Raw genomic sequence first — 22946 nt, forward strand, 5'->3', positions numbered from 1 at the left:
ATTGCAATTCTCACGCAGAGTAATGAAAACATTATTTGTCAGCTTGAAACTTATGTTCATACAGGATACCTATATTTTATCAGTCAAAAGATCTAACCAGAGGCTGACTTTTTTTTATAAGGCCTAGAACACAAGTGATGCCAACTATGAAATCCTGTAGCCTACAAAACTAAATCTTTTTATTTTTTTATTTTTTTATCTGCTATGCAATGTTGGTTATCTATCTATTACAACATAAACATATTGTCTAGTGCAATAAACTTTGATATGGATTGTAAGCCTTCATTTGGTCCGTGTTGCTGTGATAGACTGGTGTTTTGATGATTCCTTATACCGGGTTGGCACTCTTCATTCAGGTGCCTTTGACTTTATGTGGCAGATGGGTTCTTTATAAAACATGCCAACTGATATTAGCTTCTACTGCAAAGCAAGTGTTGCTCCTGAAAAGCCCGTTGTGCGTGAAGGGGGTCGGGTGGGGGGAGTGAGTAGCTTATATGGAAAATCTAAGAAAATCTCTTAAATAGCCGTGACGGGGCCCCGGTCTTTTTCTAAATGTATTTTAATGGAAGCGACCCTAATGTCCAGGCCAATTCATCTCCCATCTTCACACAATGAAAAGAGTCGTGCTGGACCGGGCGGCTCTTCGTACAAAGGGGGGCGACGAGGGGCCTTGGCTCATTATGCTGCAGTTAGACACAGAAGAGTGTGTAGACTGCGGGGGTTAGGGTCCCCACCGACCTGCACAAGGGCCACAATACCGACGTGCACGGCTGCAAAGAAAGACCCTGCCATGCCATTATCCCGCTGCTACTAACGAGGGCTTCATATGCCTTTGATATAATCTCACTATTGAGATCCCCTTAAATCCCCCCTGCGTTTTCAGCCAAATCCCATTTGTAACGGGCTCCAGAAAGACCGTGTTGGATCGTTTGTGTCTTCACCTGCAACGCTCTGTTCTGGCAGGCGAGGCCAAGGAGAGGCTTTAATTAAAAATACTCTCGTCTGCCTCTCCACATCATCACGTGAGCCAGTCAAATTAAGGGGAAATTATGCAGGATATTGTGATATGATCTCACTTTGGGGAAATAATTACTGGATTACAACTTCAATTCAAGTTCTTTATTCAACCATGATGTTATTAATAAGTATGGAATGTACGAAGCAGAGCACATTCATGGCATCTATTAATGCATTAGCGCATTATCTCATCAGCAGCATGTTCATATTGAGCTGCGTCAGTTTCAAGGATGTATTGTGGGAACTGTGTCTGTCTCGGTGAGTGCACTGTTCGAAGTTTGAAGAATGACCGAACACGTTCAAAGTGTGCGTAAAGTGATGATGCGGAGACGCGGAGGAGAGGTCATAAGACAGCCTGCTCCGGTTACGCACACAAGACACGCGTGAGGATCCAACCGGACAGTGTTTGGGCACACATCTCTTTACATTCAACGCGCGCCTGTAGCATCCCGAGCAGACTTTTCATTCAGATGCTTTGTCCTTTAGCTCAGGGACACTGCGCATCTCTGTTCTCCCCTCCACGGCGCGCATTCAAAAGACCCGGGACCATAAACAAGAACAGAAACTATAGCTGTATTAAATCAAGTCCGGTGTTTAGCCCACATGGTGGACGCCAAGTTTCTCTGCACAGTCTAGGAATCTCAAAACAGGGCTTAGAGGTCTTTTAGAAGTCCCCCTATTTCCCCAGTCAAAGCGCGGATTGGTCACAGCGCGGCTCATTTGCATGCCTCGCCGTATAAACCCTCCCGCAGACACTGCAGCTCTTTTGCGCTGTGAGCACCTCCACAGACTGAGAGAGAGACAGAGCGGAGCGCATCAGTGCGCATTCAGAGACGTATGGAGTATTTATCACAGCTTTTTCACTAAAGAAAACCCAACAGAGAACCGGAGCCAACAAGAAGTGATTTTTGTATTTGTTTTCATTTTATTTAACCTTCATAGTGGAGTTAGTTGGTTTAAAAATATTTTTACTGAAACTGCAAATATGGAAGAAACAGGGTGGAAAGAACTGGTGATACTTCTGTGCGCCTGTATGACTGTTGTCACGCGCGCAAAGACAGTTAAGTATCAAACATTTGAAGAAGATGCACCGGGGACAGTGATTGGAAACTTGGCCAAGGACATGTCCGCCTCTGGCTCTAGGAACAGTTTCAGGATGATGAAACAGTTCAACTCCTCTCTCATCCGACTCCGAGAGAGTGACGGCCAGCTCAGCATCGCAGAGAGGATTGACCGCGAGCGCCTTTGTAAACACAGCCAGCTTTGCCTCATCTCCTTTGACGTGGTGAGTTTTTCCAAAGAGCAATTTAAACTCGTCCACGTTGAGGTGGAGGTCAAGGACATCAACGACAACTCCCCCGAGTTCCCACGGAAAGAGTCCAGTCTCGAGATCTCAGAGAACACAGCGGTAGGCACGCGCATCCCACTGGACTTTGCCGTGGACCCCGATGTGGGCTCTAACTACATCCAGAGCTACCAAATCTCTGTGAACAGTCACTTTTCCATTGACGTCCTGAGCAGGGCTGACGGGGTTAAATATGCGGAGCTAGTGCTTATGAAGGAGTTGGACCGGGAGACGCAAGCGACTTACGCGCTGGAACTTGTGGCTGTGGATGGTGGCACCCCATCCCGCACCGGAACCACGCGCATCAACCTAAAAGTGAAAGACTATAACGATAACAGCCCTGTTTTTGACCGGAGCAGCTTCTCTGTAGAACTGGCCGAGGACGCCCCATTGGGCACGCTGCTGCTGGACCTGAACGCGGAGGACCCCGACGAGGGGCTTAATGGTGAGGTGGTCTATGGCTTTGGCAATCAAGTGCCACAGGAGATCCGCCAGTTGTTCCGCGTGGACCGGAAGACCGGGCGACTGACACTTGAGAGCCCCGTGGACTTTGAGACCAAAAACACTTATGAGTTTGACGTCCAGGCCACGGACCTGGGTCCGAACCCAAGCCCCGCCATTTGCAAAATTGTGGTACAAGTGCAGGACGTGAATGACAACGCACCGGAGATTTCGATCAGTCCCATGACGTCAATTACAGCAGGTATTGCTTACGTCACCGAGGCTGCTGCGCGCGAAAGCTTTGTGGCGCTGGTGAGCACCTCAGATCGAGACTCTGGCGCCAATGGGCAGGTACACTGTACGCTCTATGGGCACGAGCACTTCCGGTTGCAGCAGGCCTATGAAGACAGCTTTATGATTGTAAGCACAAGTGCTCTTGACCGGGAGAAAATACCTGAGTACAACCTAACCATAGTGGCTGAAGACCTGGGCTCACCTCCGTTCAGGACCATCACCCATTACACCATCCGTTTGACTGATGAGAACGACAATGCGCCTGTGTTCACCAAAGCTTTGTATGACGTGGCAGTAACAGAAAACAATGCACCTGGGGCCTACATCACCACTGTGGTGGCTCGTGACCAAGATTTGGGGTCAAACGGGAAAATCACTTATAAACTCGCTGACACTTACTTCATGGGTTCTCCCATCTCTACATTTGTAAGTTTAGACCCTGCAAGTGGCTCCTTGTATGCGCTCAGAAGTTTCAACTTTGAACTTGTGAAGCAGCTGGAGTTACGAGTTATTGCCAGTGATGGCGGGTCCCCACCGCTGGCCGGGAGTGCCTCTGTCTACATCCGGATTGTGGATCAGAACGACAACGCACCTGTGATCACGCAGCCCCCACTGCACAATGGATCTGCCGAGATCCCACTGCCGCGCGAGGCCCCAAGTGGTTACATCGTCACTAGAGTGGAGGCGCGAGATGCAGATGAGGGGATAAATGCAGAGCTATCCTTTGGCCTTGCCTCCAGTGATTCCTCTGCATTCGCTGTGAATAAAGCTACAGGGGATGTTTACCTGAGCCACGCCCTCTCCCATGACGTGGACGAGACGCTGCGTGTTACAGTCACGGTCAGTGACAATGGGCGGCCAGCACTCAGCTCTACTGCAACATTGCACTTCCTGATAGTGGCGGGCGCACCCCCTAGTGACCGCTCCATGTATGAGTCCGAAAACGGGGCGCCTTTAAACGTGCAGTGGGACCTGTCTGTGGTCATCATTGTGGTCCTTGCGGGCAGCTGCACACTGCTGCTGCTGGCCATCATCCTCATAGCCACCACATGCAACCGGCGCAAGCGCGACAAGACCGAGGAAGATAACGAGTCTTACCATGAGAAGGGCACATTAGAGCGGGGCAGAGGTCATGTGGCAGAGAACCCTCTGCTGCCACTGCATACAACTACGGGAGGCTCTGTGACCTTTGACGCACACTCCTACAGTAGCCAGCCTGGATTCAGCTCCGCTCATCCTGGGAGCACTGACATGTGCTCAGCCTCTGAGGATGGCAGTGAGGCACCCTGTGTCTACGACTCGGACAGCAACAACAAGCGCACTGGGAACAAGCTCGAGGTGAGTGCAGCAGTTGTGTGTGAAAGGGGGAGGGCATACATTACACACAGAAACACAGCAGCACCCCCTGGGACCCTGTCTAACCTCTGCTTTTCTCTCATAGGGATACTCCACGCTCCCCGGTTACGGCAATGGTAAAGAAGCTGTGCGACCCATCACCATCTGGAAGGGCAACTCTTACACCACTATCTCTGCCCGGGATCCAGTCTTCAGCGGCAAAGACAGTGGCAAAGGGGACAGTGACTTCAATGACAGTGACAGCGACGTGAGCGCAGATACGCTGAAAAAAGAAGGAGTTGTGGTCCCTCCCATGGGCACTCAAAATGGTATGTAAACGACTTTTAACTACACACTATAACCTATCAAAGCAAAACCACAAACTGCAAGAGCTGCATATTTACTGTCAAGGTGACATTTGCCACACAGCTTTTGTTACAATCGAACTATAATGCTGCTGCAGCAATGCTAATACATGGAGGCATGAGCTATAAGATACATGTAGCCCCCAAATCCATTTGTTTTGTTTTCTGTTCATACTTACATCCTCCATTTTGAACTGTAAAGTTAACGGTATGCCTTCTCCTCTGCAGCTCTGTGGGCGTGCACCAGTGAATGCAAGGTCTTGGGCCACTCAGATCGCTGCTGGAGCCCTACAGCGGTCAGAGCCCATGCGGGACCCTCCCCATCTCCAGCTCCAACTCTGTCCTCATTCAGCAGTTTGCCTAAGACCGCGTCACTGCCCCGGGACCCAAATCGCAGGGACAACTATTACCAAGCCCACCTCCCTAAAACCGTGGGTCTGCAGAGTGTGTATGAGAAGGTCTTGCACAGAGAGTACGACTACATGCTTGTGACCCCTCCCAGACCTGTACGGGTGCAAGAGATCAGTGAAGTCAGCATCCCAGTGTACACCCCAACCCCCACACACTGCCCCAACAACAATGATGTCTAAAGGCTTGACACTGACATTACATCTACTCTGAAGGAAATGTATCATGGACTAATAATTTATATTAAAAAAAAAAACGACAATGAGAATAATGTATTTGATAATATAAAAACTGTGAATATGTTTATTGTTCATTTTATTTTGTTTATGTAAATGACTCATGAAGTCCCTTCAATCACTTTTTGTTGGACACAAAGTGTATAATATGCAAGATTTGTACATAAGAGTTTATTTTTTATAAAGTTAAAATTAAGTGAAGATGTGTAAATATCAGTTGTAATTATTGACCTTTAAGCATGCTTACTATTTAAAACAGCCTCAAAGAAAGTGCACTTTGAGGCAGTGGACCCTGAGTGAAAAAGACATGAATGCGATTGTGATTTTTTTTATTATTATCACAAACTGACAAAATAAACTCTGGAATACCATTATGAAGTTGAAATGCTTTCTTTAACCTCTGGAGTTAGTCGTTGGTGGGTTCAAGCCTTTTCTTTGTTTAGTATCGGTTTGAAACGGGGCTAATTTTGGCTTAGTTGGTCCTTTATGCAGTCCAGATCTAACATCTTAAAGACGCATTTCTAAGTCAGTGCAGGTTAAGTTTTGGCTTCGTTCTGTGCGTTAAACTCTTTTCTTCACATATTCAATGTTATGCTCAATACCAATATACAGTTGTCCTATAGTCTAGTAAGATGTAGGTTATGCTTTGCAGGTGTGTGGCACTCGTCTGTCAACAGGCGTCGCTGTTTGTGCGGCGTGGCGAGCCTTTGTCCTTGCTGCTCACTGTAGAAGGTCAGTCAGGCTTTTTTTCTTCAGTGAAAACCACTTTGCTGGGAGTGCGCCAGAGCAGGGAGTCACCTCAAGAATACCAAAAGCATGGACCACAAAGCACAATGCTACGCGTCTCTTTCCTAGATTTAAATGGTGTAATATGCAATTGTACATTCGATTGCCAAAGACATGCCCTGTTGTTTGTAGGAGTTAAGTGATGCCTCAATGCCATTTTGTATATACAGTAAATGAACTCCGGTCACCTGCACCTGGGGGACGTGTCATGACAAAGGAACACAATGAGACTGAAACTAAACCGGGAAGATGAAACCTGCAGACCTGCATGGGACACCCAAACAAGTGAAATTTGCTGAATAGCACAAAGTCCTTGTGGAAATCTTCAGACCACAGCACACTGTCAGTTATTTGTCCCAGTGCCAAATGTGCGCCTTTACGTAATCTCCCATTATCATTCAAGTATTCGGAGCATTTTTAATAAGTGCACCGCGGTCCGTGACTCAAATGTCTTACACACAGATACGAGTGAGAGGTCTTAGGATGTGTGTGCCTATAGAAAACATGCGACATTCCCCTGGGGACCCCTTGACCCTGTATGGCGCGTACGGGACTGGACAGGACAAGAAGTGTGGGAATTGATAAAAGACCACTTCGTCCCCTTCATCCTATTAATTGCTGAGTCGGGGCTTGTCGCTTTCAGAAACTGCAGAGGGCTTAATGATATGAAACTTTGAGGATCTTAGCGGGAATCAAAGTTATGTGAGTAACACGGGCTGCCTATACTACCATCAAAGAGAAAATATGATGAATGCTCCCGTGAAAGGAGGCGTTTTCTGCTTATATTAGACTTTAACGAAGGCGCACCCACCTCCACTGTGCTGCTTATAACATTAACTGAAAAGGACTGCCAATGCCCAAGGACGAGGAAGTACAGCGTTGCTTCCTGAGCTCATAATGAGAGTGAGGACATATAGCAAAGTCATTTTCCTTGACATATCCTCCGTGTTTTTGCCCAAGCGAAAGAATCAGGGGATGTTATAGTCACCAAAATTAATGAGCTGGAATAGTCACGGCAATCCACCCATAAGGGATTACTAAAAGTCAGTATGTTGTTTTGTGCCAAGAGTCAGGAAGGGCATCCGCGCACTCTGGTTGTCTTTATAAGGGTCATCACATTTTCATAACAACTTCTGTGTAGTGATTTAAGCCTGGTGTATGTGTATGGTCTGCACTGTTATTCCTTTTACAGTTGATGAGTCATTCCTGGAGGGCTTTTAAAGCTTACAGTCTTTCAATTAAAGCCTACTCGTTCTTTTATTGATTTCATTAAGTGTGGGTGAACTCACATATTTGAGGTAATATGTTTAATTTCGTACTAATTTGTTGCCAATATTTTGCCTCCCTGTCCCCAGTAGAGGGGGTTGGGCGCTGGGATTGGGGTGTGCGCCTGGGTGAACCGTGTCTCCTCTCCTCAGGTGCTTTGGATACTTGGCTGCAGTCATGGCCGGGAGCTCAGAGAAAGTACCGATCGCCTCAGCGGGACCCGAGGACCTGCAACAGTTCTTACCCCCGGTGAGTCTCCACCGCCTCCGGGAAACATAGCCAGGATATAGGAACTGTAGAACCCCGCTGAGTTTTGTTTTGACAACACTTTTTGAAACGTGTGGTCCGCCAAGTTCGTGCGTAAAAGGGAGTCAACAGCGGGCCCCTAACGCTTGACTGCATGAGCAATTGGGTAGCTCTTTGATTTATATAACCAACATTGTGTTTCTGTATATTTGACAAGATTTCCTATCAAGATGTTTCTAATCAAACAAGTGTTGTGTTCAAGTTTAAAAACATGTTTTTCCTTGTTTGTCTTTGCGGATTCCAGTTTGCGTAAAGTTTACTCCGATGCGCATAGCAGTTATCTAAACACAGCAATACTAAGTCGACTTCTTATTAACCCTTAGTTTGCTCGTCTTAAACTGAAAACTCCAACCCGTTGCTATGAACCTGCATCCTCGGCTGAAACGCACAGTGCAGCAGTAACGCATGTTGTTTCTTTTGACCATGTAGGCCTACTCTGCTGTGGCTGTGAAACCCACCGCCACGGGGCGCCTCATTAAAGCCGGGATAGCGGTGCTCATTGCAGGGGCCCTTCTACTGCTACTGGGGGCCGTGGGCGCCTTCTACTTCTGGAACAACAACGAGAAACACGTAAATGTCATATGAGAGCCTCTTTCTATTCATTCAGTCAGTCATACACCAACTCTAGTTCACATTTGGGCAAAAATCTATATAAGATGTGTGACAGTTGTAGTGGAAGAGAGAAGCAGTTTACCAGCTCCAGTCTACAATCTTTAACATCAGCAATCAGGGCTTGGTACTATTCTGTAATAGCGGTACACATTTTGACTTCTCTTTCAAGTAGTAGTAGTGTTTTTTGATGTCCTATATTTTTCTTACTTTGTGGTTGTTTTTGGCACTGCACTTATAGAAAGCACTTTACTTCAGCAGCTGCTGTTATAAAGTGCTATACAAATACGGGCATTGTCATCCTGGTGTAAAGATTTGAGTTGTGTCAAAAACCTAGATAGATTGAGGTCCACTGTCCCGATATATTGAGTGCTTCTCTTGAGTGCAATGCCAATACTTGATTGTTGATTTTTGTGGCTTTTGTAAAGGACAACGCAATTGATTCTCCAATACCTTTGTACCTTTTGTACAGAGTAAGACTCAGCTACAGGCTTGCATTAAAAGCTCAACATTAGTGCTGTTCTTCAACTTTAGTTGACTTGACTTCAGTATTATGGTGCACAAATAGGGATATGTAAAGCAAATTTCAAATACACATTGTATAATGACTTACATAGATCGGGATTCAAGGTGATGTTGCAACAAACTAAATAGACTTCATCTTTTCAGCGTTTGTCGGAATGGAAACTCACTCAGTCAGTCGCTTAAAGTCAAGAGTTTTTCTGCAGCGTAGGCAAACACTGAAATGCAAATGAAACACTGCAGCTCGGTTAGTTCAGACCGAGGCAAGGAAGAAGGTGGGTGAATGGAGGCGTTGTGTGTATGTGTGGTAGCCCTAGGATCGCGGTGAGGTGGGATGGTGGGGTGGGGGAGCGGCGGGTTAGCGAGAGAGGCTCTTTGGTCCGGCTGATGCTAAAGGTACAGAAGGTGTGAGAGATGAGAAGCAAAATGAGGTGCGTTGAGTGGGTTTTTTTCCATTATGTGAAAAAGCTATTAAGGCGGCAAATACATGATGTTCTGCCGAGGGTCATCATCACCAAGGGCTGTAAAGAAGAAAAGCTCTTTTTTTTTTTTTATACGGCTATGAATGAGTGTGAAAGCAGAATGCAGAGGAGAGAGGTCATATGTGATGGGGGAAGATTGGAAAAGCAAGACTGTGTTGAAAGTGTAGCTAAGAGGAGAGGAGGAGGGAGGGAAATAGAGTGAGAGAGAGATGGGGGGTGGTCTCATAACTAACCAAACTTGTCTCTATGCAGGTCTACAATGTCCACTACAGCATGAGCATCAATGGCAAAGTAGAAGAGGGCGCAATGGAGATTGACTCGACGAATAACATGGAGAGCTTCAGCACTGGCAGTGGGTCAGACGAGGCACTGGAGGTCCACGATTTTGAAATTGTGAGTTTGACGGGGGAAAAAATCATCTGAATACACTTTGGTCTGTTAAGAGAAAAAGACATAGCCACTGAAAAGATGGCCGGAGCTGCGCAAAGTTTAAAGAGTCATGCGGGGAGATGAGCAGCAATGAAATGATCAAGTTAACCCCACAGGTCTGTCAGAGTCGAGTTGTAGCGCCCATTAAATTCGGACTGCTGCTTTTGACCTTTTCTTTCAGCTCCCCAATCAGCCCAATCAGAGGGGTGACCTTTATTCATAACGTCTTACCAAGTGTTAATTTTTGAATCTCAGGCAAATTATTCAAGTTTAATTAAAATTTAGAAAGGTTTTGGTTAGTTGAATAGGTGATGAGGTGCAGGCACACAGATATTCCTAGAGAACAGCCAAGGCTGTTTCTGTCATGACCTATTGTGTCAGGCACTCATAATGGGTTTGTCCGCAGGGCATCACTGGGATCCGGTTTTCGGGAGGAGAGAAGTGCTACATCAAGACGCAGGTGAAGACCCGGCTGCCTGACGTGGACACGCTCAACAAAGAGTCGCTCACCTTTGACCTGGTGGGTTTGCTCTCTTCACTGTTCAAACAATTAGACTTGGTTTGGAATTTGAGCTCTAGTCGCTAAATGGTTAGGATTCTTGTTTTAGGCTCCTAAGAACAGAAAGTACTAGGGAAGTTGAATTTTATTGGGTCTTTGCTACTGTAACAAACATCTTCTGTTCTTTTTAGTATCTCAATGTGCTTTATCCAGTATGTTGAAGTGATTTACATTGCACATAGCTTTCACACTAGAAGCCCTTCTAGTTGTAATCCAATTGAAACAAGAGTCAAAATTGGGATTGGGCAAATTAAGAGTTGGCTCTGTAAACACTACTTTATAGATATCACTAAACCAGAAAAACACCAGTTTTAAAGTATTATTAGAGATAAATGAAATAATCTAGCATAAAAATGAGTAAAGTTAAACTAAAAAGAACCCCAAGCACCTCCAGTGATACATTGCAACCCTTTGAGAACCACAGATTTAGAGTAGAACGTGTCTCAAAGAATTAAATGGAATAAAATCCACACTGTAATTCCAGTCCACACATGAAAACGTTACATTAAACCCAACCAAGATAACCATGTAATTGAGTTTTTTACAACCAAAAACCCATTACTGGCAAACTTTCTTTGCATGTGAAGGTTATGATAAATAACATGTAGCTTTACTGCTCTCTGCTCTGTGACCTCATTCTGCCCCTCGCTGCATTTGCAGTTGTTTTAAGTAAATCATACAGGCAGGGGACAGTGCTCTTTAAGTGTCTGTGCTGAGCGGACCCCATTAAAGGAAAAACAACATAACCTGAAGCAGCCTGAGTGCACTGTGTCTGTGTGGCAATTATCATCACAAGACCCCCTCTCCAAAAACACCGCACTGTCTGGGATGCAGGGGCTATCTGATAATTAAATTCATTTGGTTGCGCGTGAGCCCCATATAAATCCACATAGCCAGAATTACCGAAATTACCGTCAACACACAAATGCAAGTACACTATTCATTTCCACGCGGCGCTGCTCTTATTGCCTCTCCCCGCCTCATAAAGGATCATTTATTTCTCCTCTCGTGTGTTGTCTGTCTTTTACTCATAAATGATATTTTGTTTGTGCCGCGGTGAAGATGGGAGCTGTTGTCATAATGGTTGCTGCAGGCTGGTCATTTGCTATAATTTAGAGTGATGGCGAATCTTGGCAGCACACACACACACACACACACACACACACACACTCCTATCCGCAGAGAGAGAGTGGGTCAGATAAAGTCTTATCAGTGGAGCAGTGCAGAGGAACCCACACTTTTATTTGTCCCTGCAGCAAATCATATGAGCTGGAGCGCTTCTGAAAGGTCGCGGGATAACATTGCCTGAACATGAGTGGAGCGAGTGCAGTGCAGCCCTCAGGAACAAGCGCCTCTGGGCAGAAACATCCCCCAGACTCTCCCTTTGGACCTTTGGGCTGTAGCCACGCTTCATGTTTACCCCCCTACCCTCATGCCTTAATACAGCGGGTTCAGAAAGTTTTAGTTCTATTTTGAATTTTGATCTATTTAATCTTGGTCCAGGCCTCATGGGTCTTGGAAAGTCAAATATTGTATTTGATGTTACTTGGTGTTGAAGAGTTTGAGAAGAGCTTACCTGCAATTGTTGTTTTGTGTGTCACGTGACAAAAACTCCTCACGCCGCCATATTGGATAATGTTTCAAAACCCCTTAACCCCCGCTGTAAACTGAGTGCATTTTCTCCAGCTTTACCCAAATCTAAAAGCTTTTCGACTGGAGCTTACAGCCTATAGGCCAGAGTAATGCCTCATTTGAAAGCTAAGACCGACAAAACTGATCTTTTTCCTTGCATTGTTGTCACTTTTTTTTGTTGTGTTTTTTGTTGCGTTTTCATCTCATTTTCGTCTCGTTTTCGTCTTGTTGTTTTTCTCGTTTTCATCTCGTTTTTTTCTCGTTTTCATCTCGTTTCCGTCTCGTTTTTGTCTCGTTTTTCGTCTCTCGTTTTTCGTCTCTCGTTTTCGTCTTGTTTTGTTCTCGTTTTTGTCTCGTTTTCATCCGGCTCGTTTCCGGCTCGTTTTCATCTCATTTTTGTCTCGTTTTTGTCTCGTTTTTTTTCTCGCTTTCATTTTGTTTTTTTCTCATTTTCAACCCCGTTTCTGGCTCGTTTTCATCTTGTTTTCTTCTCATTTTTCGTCTCTTATTTTCGTCTCATTTTTGTCTCGTTTGTCTCGTTTTCATCTCGTTTTCTAATTTTTGTACCTTTCATGGGTAAAGCCAAACTGGAGAAAATTGCTCTAACTGCTCATCTATCCTGCCTTTATTACTTTTTACAGAGGGTATTAATACAACTACGGGGAACTCCACGAAATGTAGTGTCGTCTTAAATCATAAAAATATATGACTATATTATGATGTTTTGCCTAAAATACTAACGAAGGATGAGCAACTGTGATTCGTTTACAGGTGAAATAATAGCATACGAGAAGTGGCGACCGAAAGATGATGTGTAGATGTTTGAACATTTCTGTGCTAATTATGTAAATTTCAATGTTTTATTGTTTGTTCACGTTAGATATTGATTAGTTTGTATCTACTTCAAGCCCATGGAAAGCTGTCTGTTATCATTCACTAAGGCGCCAACTGTCCTGCGTTACCATGGAAATAAGCTGAGATACATCACTTTCAATAAACCGATATTGCAGAAAATAAATTATATGAAAATGAAATGGAACAAGGATAAAGTATTTCACATGAATATAAATATGCAAAAACTGCAGACCCATTCCTGGCTTCAGTTCAGAAAGTTTTGCTGTTTTGAACATTCTCAGAAAGTTTACTTTTCTGGTAAATTCCATTTCTTGCCAATTGATACAGAAAGGTGCAGCCTCCTGTGTAAAAAAAAAAGAAGAAAAAAGTTGGAGAAAGTATTTTTAATCTTAACATTTTCAGTACAACTCTTTCACATAATAACATAGAAAGAAATAGAGGTGTAAGTATGTACTCGTGGAAACACACACTGTTTCGCACTAACCTGTGAAATCAGGCCAAGACCCATCTTTTATTCTGATGTTGATGAATGTTGATGTTGCGTATCCTGCTAAATGTTGCCTCAAGGACTTCCTTTTTACTACCTGATTTCATATTGTTATGGGAAGCATTAAAAGCACCTCGTTCATGCAGATTAGTCTGACTGAAGGGAGAATTACAGGGCTTTTTAAGGGGGCGGCGCACATGCATGCAAATGTTGTTTTGGCTGGTTGGAGATTTAGCGAGAAAAAAGTCCATGAACTCAGCATTGTACATACAGTAGGTTATGATTTATTTTACAAGCACACAACGATGAATTAGACAAGTGGAAAGAGTTTGAGTATTGCAGCAGTTCTAAAAATTTACATATTTTAATCAAATGAAATGCACTGAATCTAAATAATAAATGAGTTTAATTAGAATTCCAATTATTGAAATAAAATGACCTTATTCGACAGTATAGAGAGGCTCCTTGCAAAGAGATTGATTCACAATTATGACTTGAGGTCATCCAAAAGACACAAAGTAATCAGAAAAAGATTTATTAAAAAAATATTTCTCTTTGGTGTCTGTTCAAATAAAACAAATGGCATCTCTTCAGTGCACCCCTTGTGACGGTCTCAAGTGTGGATATTGATTAAAGGAATAGGCCACCGTTTTTGCATACCACTACTACTACAGTATCTCAATAGTACAACAAAACAATCTTACGAACCGCATAAACAGCAAAAGGTTCTTGACTTAAAAGTTGACGTTTTACTACAGAACATGGAGCTTCTTCAAAGCCTGGGTCAGTGACTGTGTCCAACAATGGGCGAGTACAGGTGACAGAGCACAGGTGTTTGAAATTCACAGAGCAGTCCAAATTCTGAACAAGTAGATGTCGCAAAATGTCAGCTTTTAAGTCAAGAAAATCCTGCTAGTTTAATTAAGTAGAAAGTAGAAAAGAAAGCAGAATATATGCGTGTGCGGAGTGAATGAAAAATTAATTCTTACCCTGTTTTGGGTGACTTGTGTCATGTGAAAAGTACTACTATTCCAATTGCAGATTCGTATGGTATGTATTCAAGACATTTTAGTATTTTGAATTGTTGTAGGCCTGTAAGAATTATATAAGTTGACGCCACACTTTATCATAAAGGACTGAATCTTTCCTAATTGATAAAGAAACCATAACCGTAACATGAATTTCTATTTCTATCGTGTATCAACATTAATTTTTTTCCTTAGGTGCCTAATGTGTGTGTGTGTGTGTTTTTGTAGTTACGCTAGGGTAAGGGGCTTAGGGTTCAGGGTTAGGGTCTGGGTAATACATTATGTCTATGAGTATCCTCACTAAGATAGCAGTACAAGATTGTTTGTGTGTGTGTGTGTGTGTGTGTGTGTGTGTGTGTGTGTATGTGTGTGTGTGTGTGTGTGTGTTCTTCTACTTACTACATTGTGAGGACCAGTTTGACAGAGTGAGGACATTTAGTCTCAGTCTCTGCTGAGACTGCTGCCCCCCGCGACCCGGCCCCGGATAAAGCGGAAGAAAATGGATCAATGGATGGATGGAAGGACATTTTGGGTGGTCCTCACTTGTTTGAAGGACAGTTTGAGGGTCAAGATGTGGTTTTAGGGTTAGGGTTAGAATTGGGTTTAGGTTAGGTTTAGGGTTAGGGTTCGGGGCCGTAACCTTAGGGTTAGGGTCTGGGTAATACATTATGCATATGAGTGTCCTCACTAAGATAGACTAAGTCAGACTATACTCACTTCTATCTTTGTTTTTGAACAGTGCTGTATGAACACTATTATTATTATAATTATTGAAGGAGGATGAGGTGATGCCCACCAAGTTTGAGGACGATATGATCTGGGTGGCCGCTGACACTCCGCTGACAGACTCGGCTTTCCTCAGCACCAGGATCAAGGACCTGTGTGGAGACCTGCCAATCTTCTGGCTCCGCCCCACCTACGCCACCAGTAAGCATCCCTATACAGCCTATGTGAATCTAAAAGTTAAAATACCATTCATCTTTTCTGTAAATGTTTCCAAAAATTCATTCATCAAATAATGCATGGGTTTTAAATAGTGCTTTTCTGGACAAAGCCTGTTTACTTTGCAATATTTGTTCACTTAACACATGGTGGTGGTAAGCTTCATATGTAGCCACAGCTGCTCTGGGGGTAGACTGACAGAAGTGAGGCTGCCCATCTGTGCTTTTGAACCCTTCGACCATCATCAACCAGTCTGCCACTACATCAGTGGTTCCCAACTGTCAGGACCCAAAAGGGGGTCGCTGAATCATTTTCAGTGGGTCGCAAGCCTTTCTCAGATAACATCTCTTTCTAAACTTTCCTTCTAACCAAAAAAAAGCACTACCAGAGTCTACTGTAATGTGTTGTTTTGCTCATGCCTTCAGACGGCGTTAGCATTTAGCCTCCCCTTCTCTCCTCTTTAGCTCCAAACGAGGTGAAGATAGAAGCTACCAAGCTCTTCCACGTTTACCCTCTTCGTTACGTTTTTCCACGTTTTTTAAATATGATTACATGAAGTGTTACACACAAGTGTAGTTTCACAAAATTAAACAATGTGGATTTTCTAAGCGGATAAACAGGGAAACTATTTTGTAAGGCGTAATAATACCAGGAGCACTTCGACAAAAAAATGTGGATTTTCTAGGCGGATAAGCTTAGAAAATCCACATTGTTTAATTTTGTGTAACACTTCACGTAACCATATTTAAATAGGGAAAACGTGAAAGAGCTTCTATCTTTACCTCTAAATGAGGTATGCTAACACCGTCTGTGCTGTGTTTACGTGACTGAAAGCACGCGTGAAGGCCAGACAGGTACAAATGAACTTGTCTAAGCTAAGGTACGAACATATCTCAGTATGTAAAAACGGTGGCCTACTCAACAATAATCTGTGGGAAAATTATACAGTTTAAATAGCCTGGCAATTTTTTGACTATTTTTCAAAGAATATGAAAGAAAACACAAAAAGTATTTTTTCACTCATAGTTAGTGGTTGTGTGAAGCTATTTGTGGTGAAAAAACGTGAGTTTAAAATGAAAATGAAAAAAGAAAGTAAAATTAAACTAAAATGAACCTGATCAAAGTTTGCTTACCCCGTTCTGTGTATTACCCCATTTAGCATCAATGACAGTTTGGAGTCTTTTATGGGAGTTGTGGAGAAGGTTCTGTATATAATCTAATGGTAAAGCTGCCCATTCCTCTTGATCATAAACTTTTGATCAGGGTCATTTTTGGTACTTTCTTTTTTTCATTATGATTTAAAAAGAGCAAAATCATTTTTGTGTTTTCTTTCATATTCTTTGAAAAATAGTAAAAAAATTGCCAGGGTATGTAAACTTTTGAGCCCAACAGTATATGACATATTAAATACTTCCCAATGCTTTATGAATTGAGAACCACTGCACAACATTCATACAGAGGCAAGGTGGGTGAAGTGTCAGGCCCAAGGACACAAAGTTCTGGTTATAAGATGACCTGCTCTACCATTTGAGCCACTGTCACTCCTGTTTATTGCTTTGTTTCATCAAGTTTCAGATAAATGGTCTGAAAACGTCTGTGTTTAACTCCCATCAACCTTTTAATCTCTTCATTTATTTTCTGAAACTCTATAGGAAAAATGAGTGGGGATTTGACTTCCATAACGGGTTTGAGGTTGGCGTGACTGTTGAGCTCTATAGAGAAGCGCAACAGACAATTATGCCTCACTGTGAAGTTCTTTTTATATTTGAAGTTTTCGTTTTCCCAAAGCTAAGAGGATATGGGTCAAACGGTCTGAAATACTTCCATTTACCATATCACTTGTTAAAGCTCCTGAAAAAAGGAAGTCTTAAAAATAAAATCACAGACCCTTTTGAAGTTGTCGAGCTCTGCAGTGTACAATTTTAGCATGCTGGGAGGTCAGGAGTTCTCCAAACATTTTCATTGTACTTCCCTTGCTGACGACAGACACTGCACTGTGCCTTCAAAGAGCCCTGCTATTGCCACGCGGCTAAATATGGCGCTCTGTCAAACCGTGAGTGCGTGTGCTGTGTGCAGGTGGACAGAAGAAGAAGAGGGCAGCCCCACGGCATCGGCGCCAGGTCGACGGTGAAGAGGATGTGGAGGCAGAGTTCAACCCTGAAAACCCCTATCAGGTGAGTCACACTGACAGAAAACACTATATTTACGCCACTGTCCACTTAGATCTGAGAGCTACCGATGTGTGTAGTGTTTGTGGAGGGCTGGGGGCAGTAAGGGCAAGTGTAGCTATACCACGGACCTCACCTGAGGAAAAGGGGCCTAGTGTTACAAGCTACTCTGTACTGTCCATGAGAACAGAAACAGAGAACTCCTGCCAAGGGGCTGCAGATGCATCTTGACACTATTCAGGAGAGTTAACAGTATTCACTTTGTCTTTTCCCTTTTGTAGTTTTCTCTGAATCCCCGAAAACTTTTCACTTTTTATTTCACTTTTAGTAGCCAAATTAACCCTGTGTAGTAATGCTCTTATTATTCCAGGCAAACAATAACTACACTGCGTTCCAAATTATTATGCAAATTGTATTTTTGTGTCAAAAAGGTTTTTAAATGAAACTCATGGATGGTATTGTGTCTCAGGGCTCTTTGAATCACATTAATCTCAGAGACCTGGGATGATTAGTTGTCAGGTTAAGCCCAGTTAACGGAAAAACTACTGAAAAAGGATGTTCCACTTTATTAAGCAGATCATCATTTTCAAGCAATATGGGAAAGAAAAAGGATCTCTCTGCTGATGAAAAGCATGAAATAGTTGAATTTTGTTGGTCTAGGTATGAAAACCTTCGATATTTCATGAAAGATTAAGCGTAATCATCATACTGATAAGAGATTTGTAGATGATTCAGAGCACACTCCGGTTTGTGCAGATAAAGGCACAATATGGACGGTTTCTGCCAGACAAACACATCAGATTAGGAGAACAGATGCTACAAAGCAGCATACAGGTATTTGAAGCTGCTGGTGCCTCTGGAGTCTCCCAAACATCAAGGTGTAGGACCCTCCAGAGGCTGCAGTTGTGCAAAAACCTTCTATCCGGGCCTCCCCTAAACTGTTAATTGAAGCTGCTGAACAGAAACGGCTGCAGTGGCTCAGAAATACATGAGGACTCATTTTCAAACAGTCTTGTTCACTGATGAGCGCCGTGTAACCCTGGATGGTCAAATCAGTGGAGTAGTGGATAGTTGGTAAATGGCCAGAATGTCCCAACAAAGCTGTGACGTCAGTAAGGAGGTGGCGGAGTCATGTTTTGGGCCAGAATCATGAGTAGAGAGCTGGTCGGCCTCTTTAGGCCCTTTTAGGCTCCCTGAAGGTGTGAAAATGACCTTTGAAAAATATGTGGAGTTTCTGACTTTTACTGCAGTCATTTGCTTTTTACTGACACGGCATTCTGTCATTTACATAACAGCTCTAATAATAATACTGTAATACAGGCAACAATGACAATCAATGTGAGAGTATTGTAAAAGTATTCAAAGTATTCAGAATACAGTACTCTGATTAGACAACAGAATACGTTACAGGGGAAGTATTCATTCTAAATACAATTTCAAAGTATTCTCCCCAACACTGGGTGGGGGAAACCGGAGTACCCGGAGGAAACCTACGCAGGCAAGGGGAAAACAATCAAACTCCACACAGAAAGGCCCCGTCAGGCCGGGGATTGAACCTTCTAGCTGTGAAGCACAAGCGCTAACTGCTGCGTTACTGTGCCATCACTTTTAATGTGAGCATTTGCTACACTGATGGTGTCCTATTAGCTTCTGTCCCTGCCATTTCCACAGTATTATCCTAATTATATAGAATATAATGCACTTTACTGACAGACACTTTCATCTGGCATGAGATTCTAGTTTTTATTCAAGAGTTAATAGTATTATTGATTAGTGTGTGAGGATCATAGCCAGCCCTATTGGCCCAGGGTCACAACAACAATGGGAGTTGCAAAATGTTTACTCCTATCTAAATATATCAAGAGTAAAAATAAGAATGTGAATCTACCTATTATTATTTTTTCACTGAGGGGAGTGAACAGCACTTCAGAGTTGTTTGATAACACATTGCCCCTCAACATTGCTTTTGCAGTAGATGACATGTACACACAGGGGACAGAGAAAACCCCTTTCAGGTGAGTCACACTACACCAACTCCATTCCTCCAGCCAACTGTCCACTTACATCTGAGAGCTACCTGAGTGCGTTTCATCGGAGAGTTTCTCACAGATGTGCGAGCAGCAGCAGATGCCGGGGTCAGAGCGTGGGGCCTGGATTGTCACAGTGAATCTGAGCGAATGCGTGGGTGTGTTTTCTGAGCATACATCTCTGCGCGGTTATTCTCAAGCCCTTTAGAGCAGCACAGCCAAAGCTTTTCTTTCAGCACCAGGGCTGTATGAATAATTCCAGAGCTGACCCCACCTCTGCTGCAGGCCTTTGCCCCCCCTGAGCACACAGACCCCCAGACACACACGTCCCAGCAGACACTCACACATCGGGCCCCTCTCCCCCTAATCCCCCCGGCTTCACTCCCCTCACAGCTGAGCAACCCCCCAAACCAACACTCCTCTGACAACCACAGAAAGGGGGTAAACAGCATCAGTACGAGCTGTTGAAAAGGAAAATATTTGACAACAAAAACCCACAGCTGACAACATCCCCTCCTCCCCATCTCGCCTGTCGGAAATCCATTTTTAATTGGTTTGGAACAAGCTTCCTCTGCCACTAAAGAGGCACAGTATCACGAGCAGAAGTGATGCCTCACATACAGCTGTGCTCATAAATTTACATATGTATGTACACTTATTAGCAGAGCTGTACTTCAAATTGTACATAAATTATACTAAATATTGTCACAGGAACCAAACCCACAAAGTCCAAAAAGGATTTCCAAATAATTGAGCTCCTCTGGATGCTACTAATGAACAATGGGGGAAAATCACACCTCGATTTATTTCACAACTTCACATCCACTTGTCATTAGTCTGTTGTGTATTGTGTGCTATGATTGGCATCGAGCCACACACACTGCGACATGCAAACAAAGAGTCAGTAGACACTGAGCGGAAGGAAATGTGTTCATTAATGTTTTAAAGAAAGATTCATGTCAAGACTGAAAGACCTTTTTATAATAGTTATTTGTACTTAGCTACACATGTGTATATATGCTATGAACAAATTACTTCGTTGACTTCGCAATGTAAAATCCCTAGGACTTTCCCTGTAATAATATATAGTATTGTTGTGAAATAAGTCAAAAGACAACGACAGCAGATATATAGATCTTTATTGTCATTGTACAAAATGCAACAAAAGCGATCGAGCGTTGTTATTTATGTTAAAATTATAAATCTAGTTTACTGTAAAAATGGTAAATGGACTCAACTTATATAACGCTCGGGCCCAAAGAGCTTTACAGAAAGGAACCAGTCACCCATTCATTCTCTCATTCATACACCAATGTATGCAGACACTGGAGGCAAGTAGGGTGAAGTGTCTTGCCCAAGGACACAACAACAGTCTCCATTTGCGGGAGCTGGGATTCGAACCCACGACCTTCCGATCATGAGACGACCCACTCTACCATGGCTAGAATGAAGGGTTTGTGGTTCATTTAAGATAAGATAGCACTTTATTGTTACATCAGCTCTCAGTAACACTCAGGGGAAAATGTGCAATCACGTAATAGTAACTGGAGGTATCTTATGTACAATGAATATACAAGAAAGTGCAATATCTTTTCTGTAGTGTGCACATAGCTCAACATTTAATCTATAAATGTTGTTGTAATTTCTAAATGTTCCGTTTCTTCCAGAGGGGTCTTGAGAGTGAGACGGGCGACATGAACATTGACCCAATGCTGGACCACAACGGCATCTGCTGCGCCGAGTGCCGCCGCAGCTACACTCACTGTATGAGAGTGTGCGAGCCGCTCGGAGGCTACCACCCCTGGCCCTACCACTACAGAGGCTGCAGACCGGTGTGCAGGATCATCATGCCCTGCAACTGGTGGGTGGCTCGCATCCTAGGCCTGGTTTAAACCTGCAGTTACACTAAAGCAAGGGTCTCCAACCTGAAGCCCATTCCCCCTATCATCCATTTACCGAGGCTTCTACTTCTCTACATAGGCTTAATGTGTCAAACTAGGTTACTGTCAAAACAACTCCTATGTCTATAGATGCGTTTCCTCTTTGTGCACCAAATGATTAGTTTTGAACAGACTAAACATACTAAATAAATCAATAAATAAAAAACATTCCCTCTTCGTGGTGATACATCATCTTGGCTTCTGTCTGTCCAGGGTGTGCTCCACCTAAGAAGTCCCATAGTTACTGAAGTGTCCTCAAAGCACAAGTATCTCTCTGTATTTTGTACTTCTTGAGAGTAGCTCATGGGGGAAAAGGCTGGAGACCCCAGCACTAAACGCAGGAGTGGAGAGACTTTAGATCAGGAAAAAGGGAGACAAAGGATCCATAGAGGACAAGCAGAAAGCTGGGAGTTCACACAAGAGAAAGTGCATGACAATCTAGTACACTCATGATCTGAGATGTAAAGGTGCAGCTTGTCTGATTAAAAAAACATCGCAGCCCTGGATTCAGAACCTTGTGAACTACAGTGCTGACAACAGAGCAAATTTGAGCATGAAACATGTAAGACCCCATTAATTTGACATCTACTGACGCCAAGATTAGATTCAAAATGTACATTGCAACATATATATCTGCAAGAGTAGCTTATATTTATAGCGTTGATTATCTATGTGTTTATTTCTTTGCTTTTTCTTGTAAATAAATTCAGTGTAAAACATTTCCGCTGGCACAAACAGCATCTGTTGTGAGGTCATTACTCTCATGAAAAATGTTTGACTCTCCTGTTTTGAACGCTTTCCCTTCGCTATTTTCTATCGGAGTAGGTCTCATTAAAATGATGTACTGTATGCTTTCACAGAAGAACTTTATAAATCAAACGGCATTGGAACTGAAAGTGCAATATTACCAAATAAACTTTTTTTTAAGTAAACAGCGCCTTCTCTTTTCCATTGACGATTGTTCTCTGTATTATCTAATCAGTGCCTAATTACATATTTATACATTGACACATCTGGGTCTCTCTTCTTTCAAACCGCTTCTGAGACGTGTCACTTTTTGTAGCAGCTCCAAAGGGACGAGCAGAAAGAAGTTTCTTAAGATGTTTAACGTTGCATCTCTCTAACTTCAACTTTAATGAGACTAAAGACTGCTGCCGTCACGCTCCCAGATCATCTCCACGAAGCTCTTAGGTCCTTTTGATGTGTCTGTGCGCCTCGGGCTGGAGCCGAGGGCGAATGTTTGTGCGTCTGATACTGGACATTTTATGTGCCGAGTGTCCCATCCACAGCCGCACTTTTGATCGTCACGAGAGATGAAACGATGTGTGATGCATTTAACACTTAACCGAGTGTGAGAAGCTTGATGGTGCGGTTAGGAGGCTGATCCATATTAATGCTCTCCCCCCTCACGCGCCCGCTGTACTGTACGTGCGGCTGGAGAGGTGCAAGCTCAACACACCAACCCAC

The 22946-nt window shown here is 43.4% G+C and overlaps 2 protein-coding genes across 2 annotated transcripts; both read left to right on the plus strand.

The window, feature by feature from the left end:
* The first annotated feature begins 1786 nt into the window (after window positions 1-1786).
* On the plus strand, window positions 1787-5806 carry LOC306972401 (protocadherin-8-like). Its single transcript, XM_079568989.1, has 3 exons — window positions 1787-4435; window positions 4539-4761; window positions 5026-5806. Exons 1-3 carry the CDS (start codon window positions 2003-2005, stop codon window positions 5385-5387), a joined length of 3018 nt encoding a protein of 1005 aa, XP_079425115.1. The 5' UTR covers window positions 1787-2002; the 3' UTR covers window positions 5388-5806.
* Window positions 5807-7643: 1837 nt separating this feature from the next.
* Window positions 7644-22366, plus strand: LOC306972670 (leukocyte cell-derived chemotaxin 1-like). The gene is made up of 7 exons (XM_079569365.1): window positions 7644-7742; window positions 8229-8369; window positions 9665-9805; window positions 10248-10361; window positions 15179-15329; window positions 17421-17518; window positions 21207-22366. Exons 1-7 carry the CDS (start codon window positions 7671-7673, stop codon window positions 21429-21431), a joined length of 942 nt encoding a protein of 313 aa, XP_079425491.1. The 5' UTR covers window positions 7644-7670; the 3' UTR covers window positions 21432-22366.
* The last annotated feature ends 580 nt before the right edge of the window (window positions 22367-22946 follow it).

The sequence above is a fragment of the Gobius niger genome (genome assembly GCF_951799975.1).
Source record: "Gobius niger genome assembly, chromosome: 13".
Classification (NCBI taxonomy): Eukaryota; Metazoa; Chordata; class Actinopteri; order Gobiiformes; family Gobiidae; genus Gobius; species Gobius niger.

Coding starts and splice junctions, on each gene's coding strand:
- LOC306972401 (XM_079568989.1), top strand. CDS start 2,003: ATGGAAGAAACAGGGTGGAAAGAACTGGTGATACTTCTGTGCGCCTGT. Junction 4,436..4,538: donor GCACTGGGAACAAGCTCGAG/GTGAGTGCAGCA, acceptor TTTCTCTCATAG/GGATACTCCACGCTCCCCGG. Junction 4,762..5,025: donor TCCCATGGGCACTCAAAATG/GTATGTAAACGA, acceptor TCTCCTCTGCAG/CTCTGTGGGCGTGCACCAGT.
- LOC306972670 (XM_079569365.1), top strand. CDS start 7,671: ATGGCCGGGAGCTCAGAGAAAGTACCGATCGCCTCAGCGGGACCCGAG. Junction 7,743..8,228: donor TGCAACAGTTCTTACCCCCG/GTGAGTCTCCAC, acceptor TTGACCATGTAG/GCCTACTCTGCTGTGGCTGT. Junction 8,370..9,664: donor GGAACAACAACGAGAAACAC/GTAAATGTCATA, acceptor GTCTCTATGCAG/GTCTACAATGTCCACTACAG.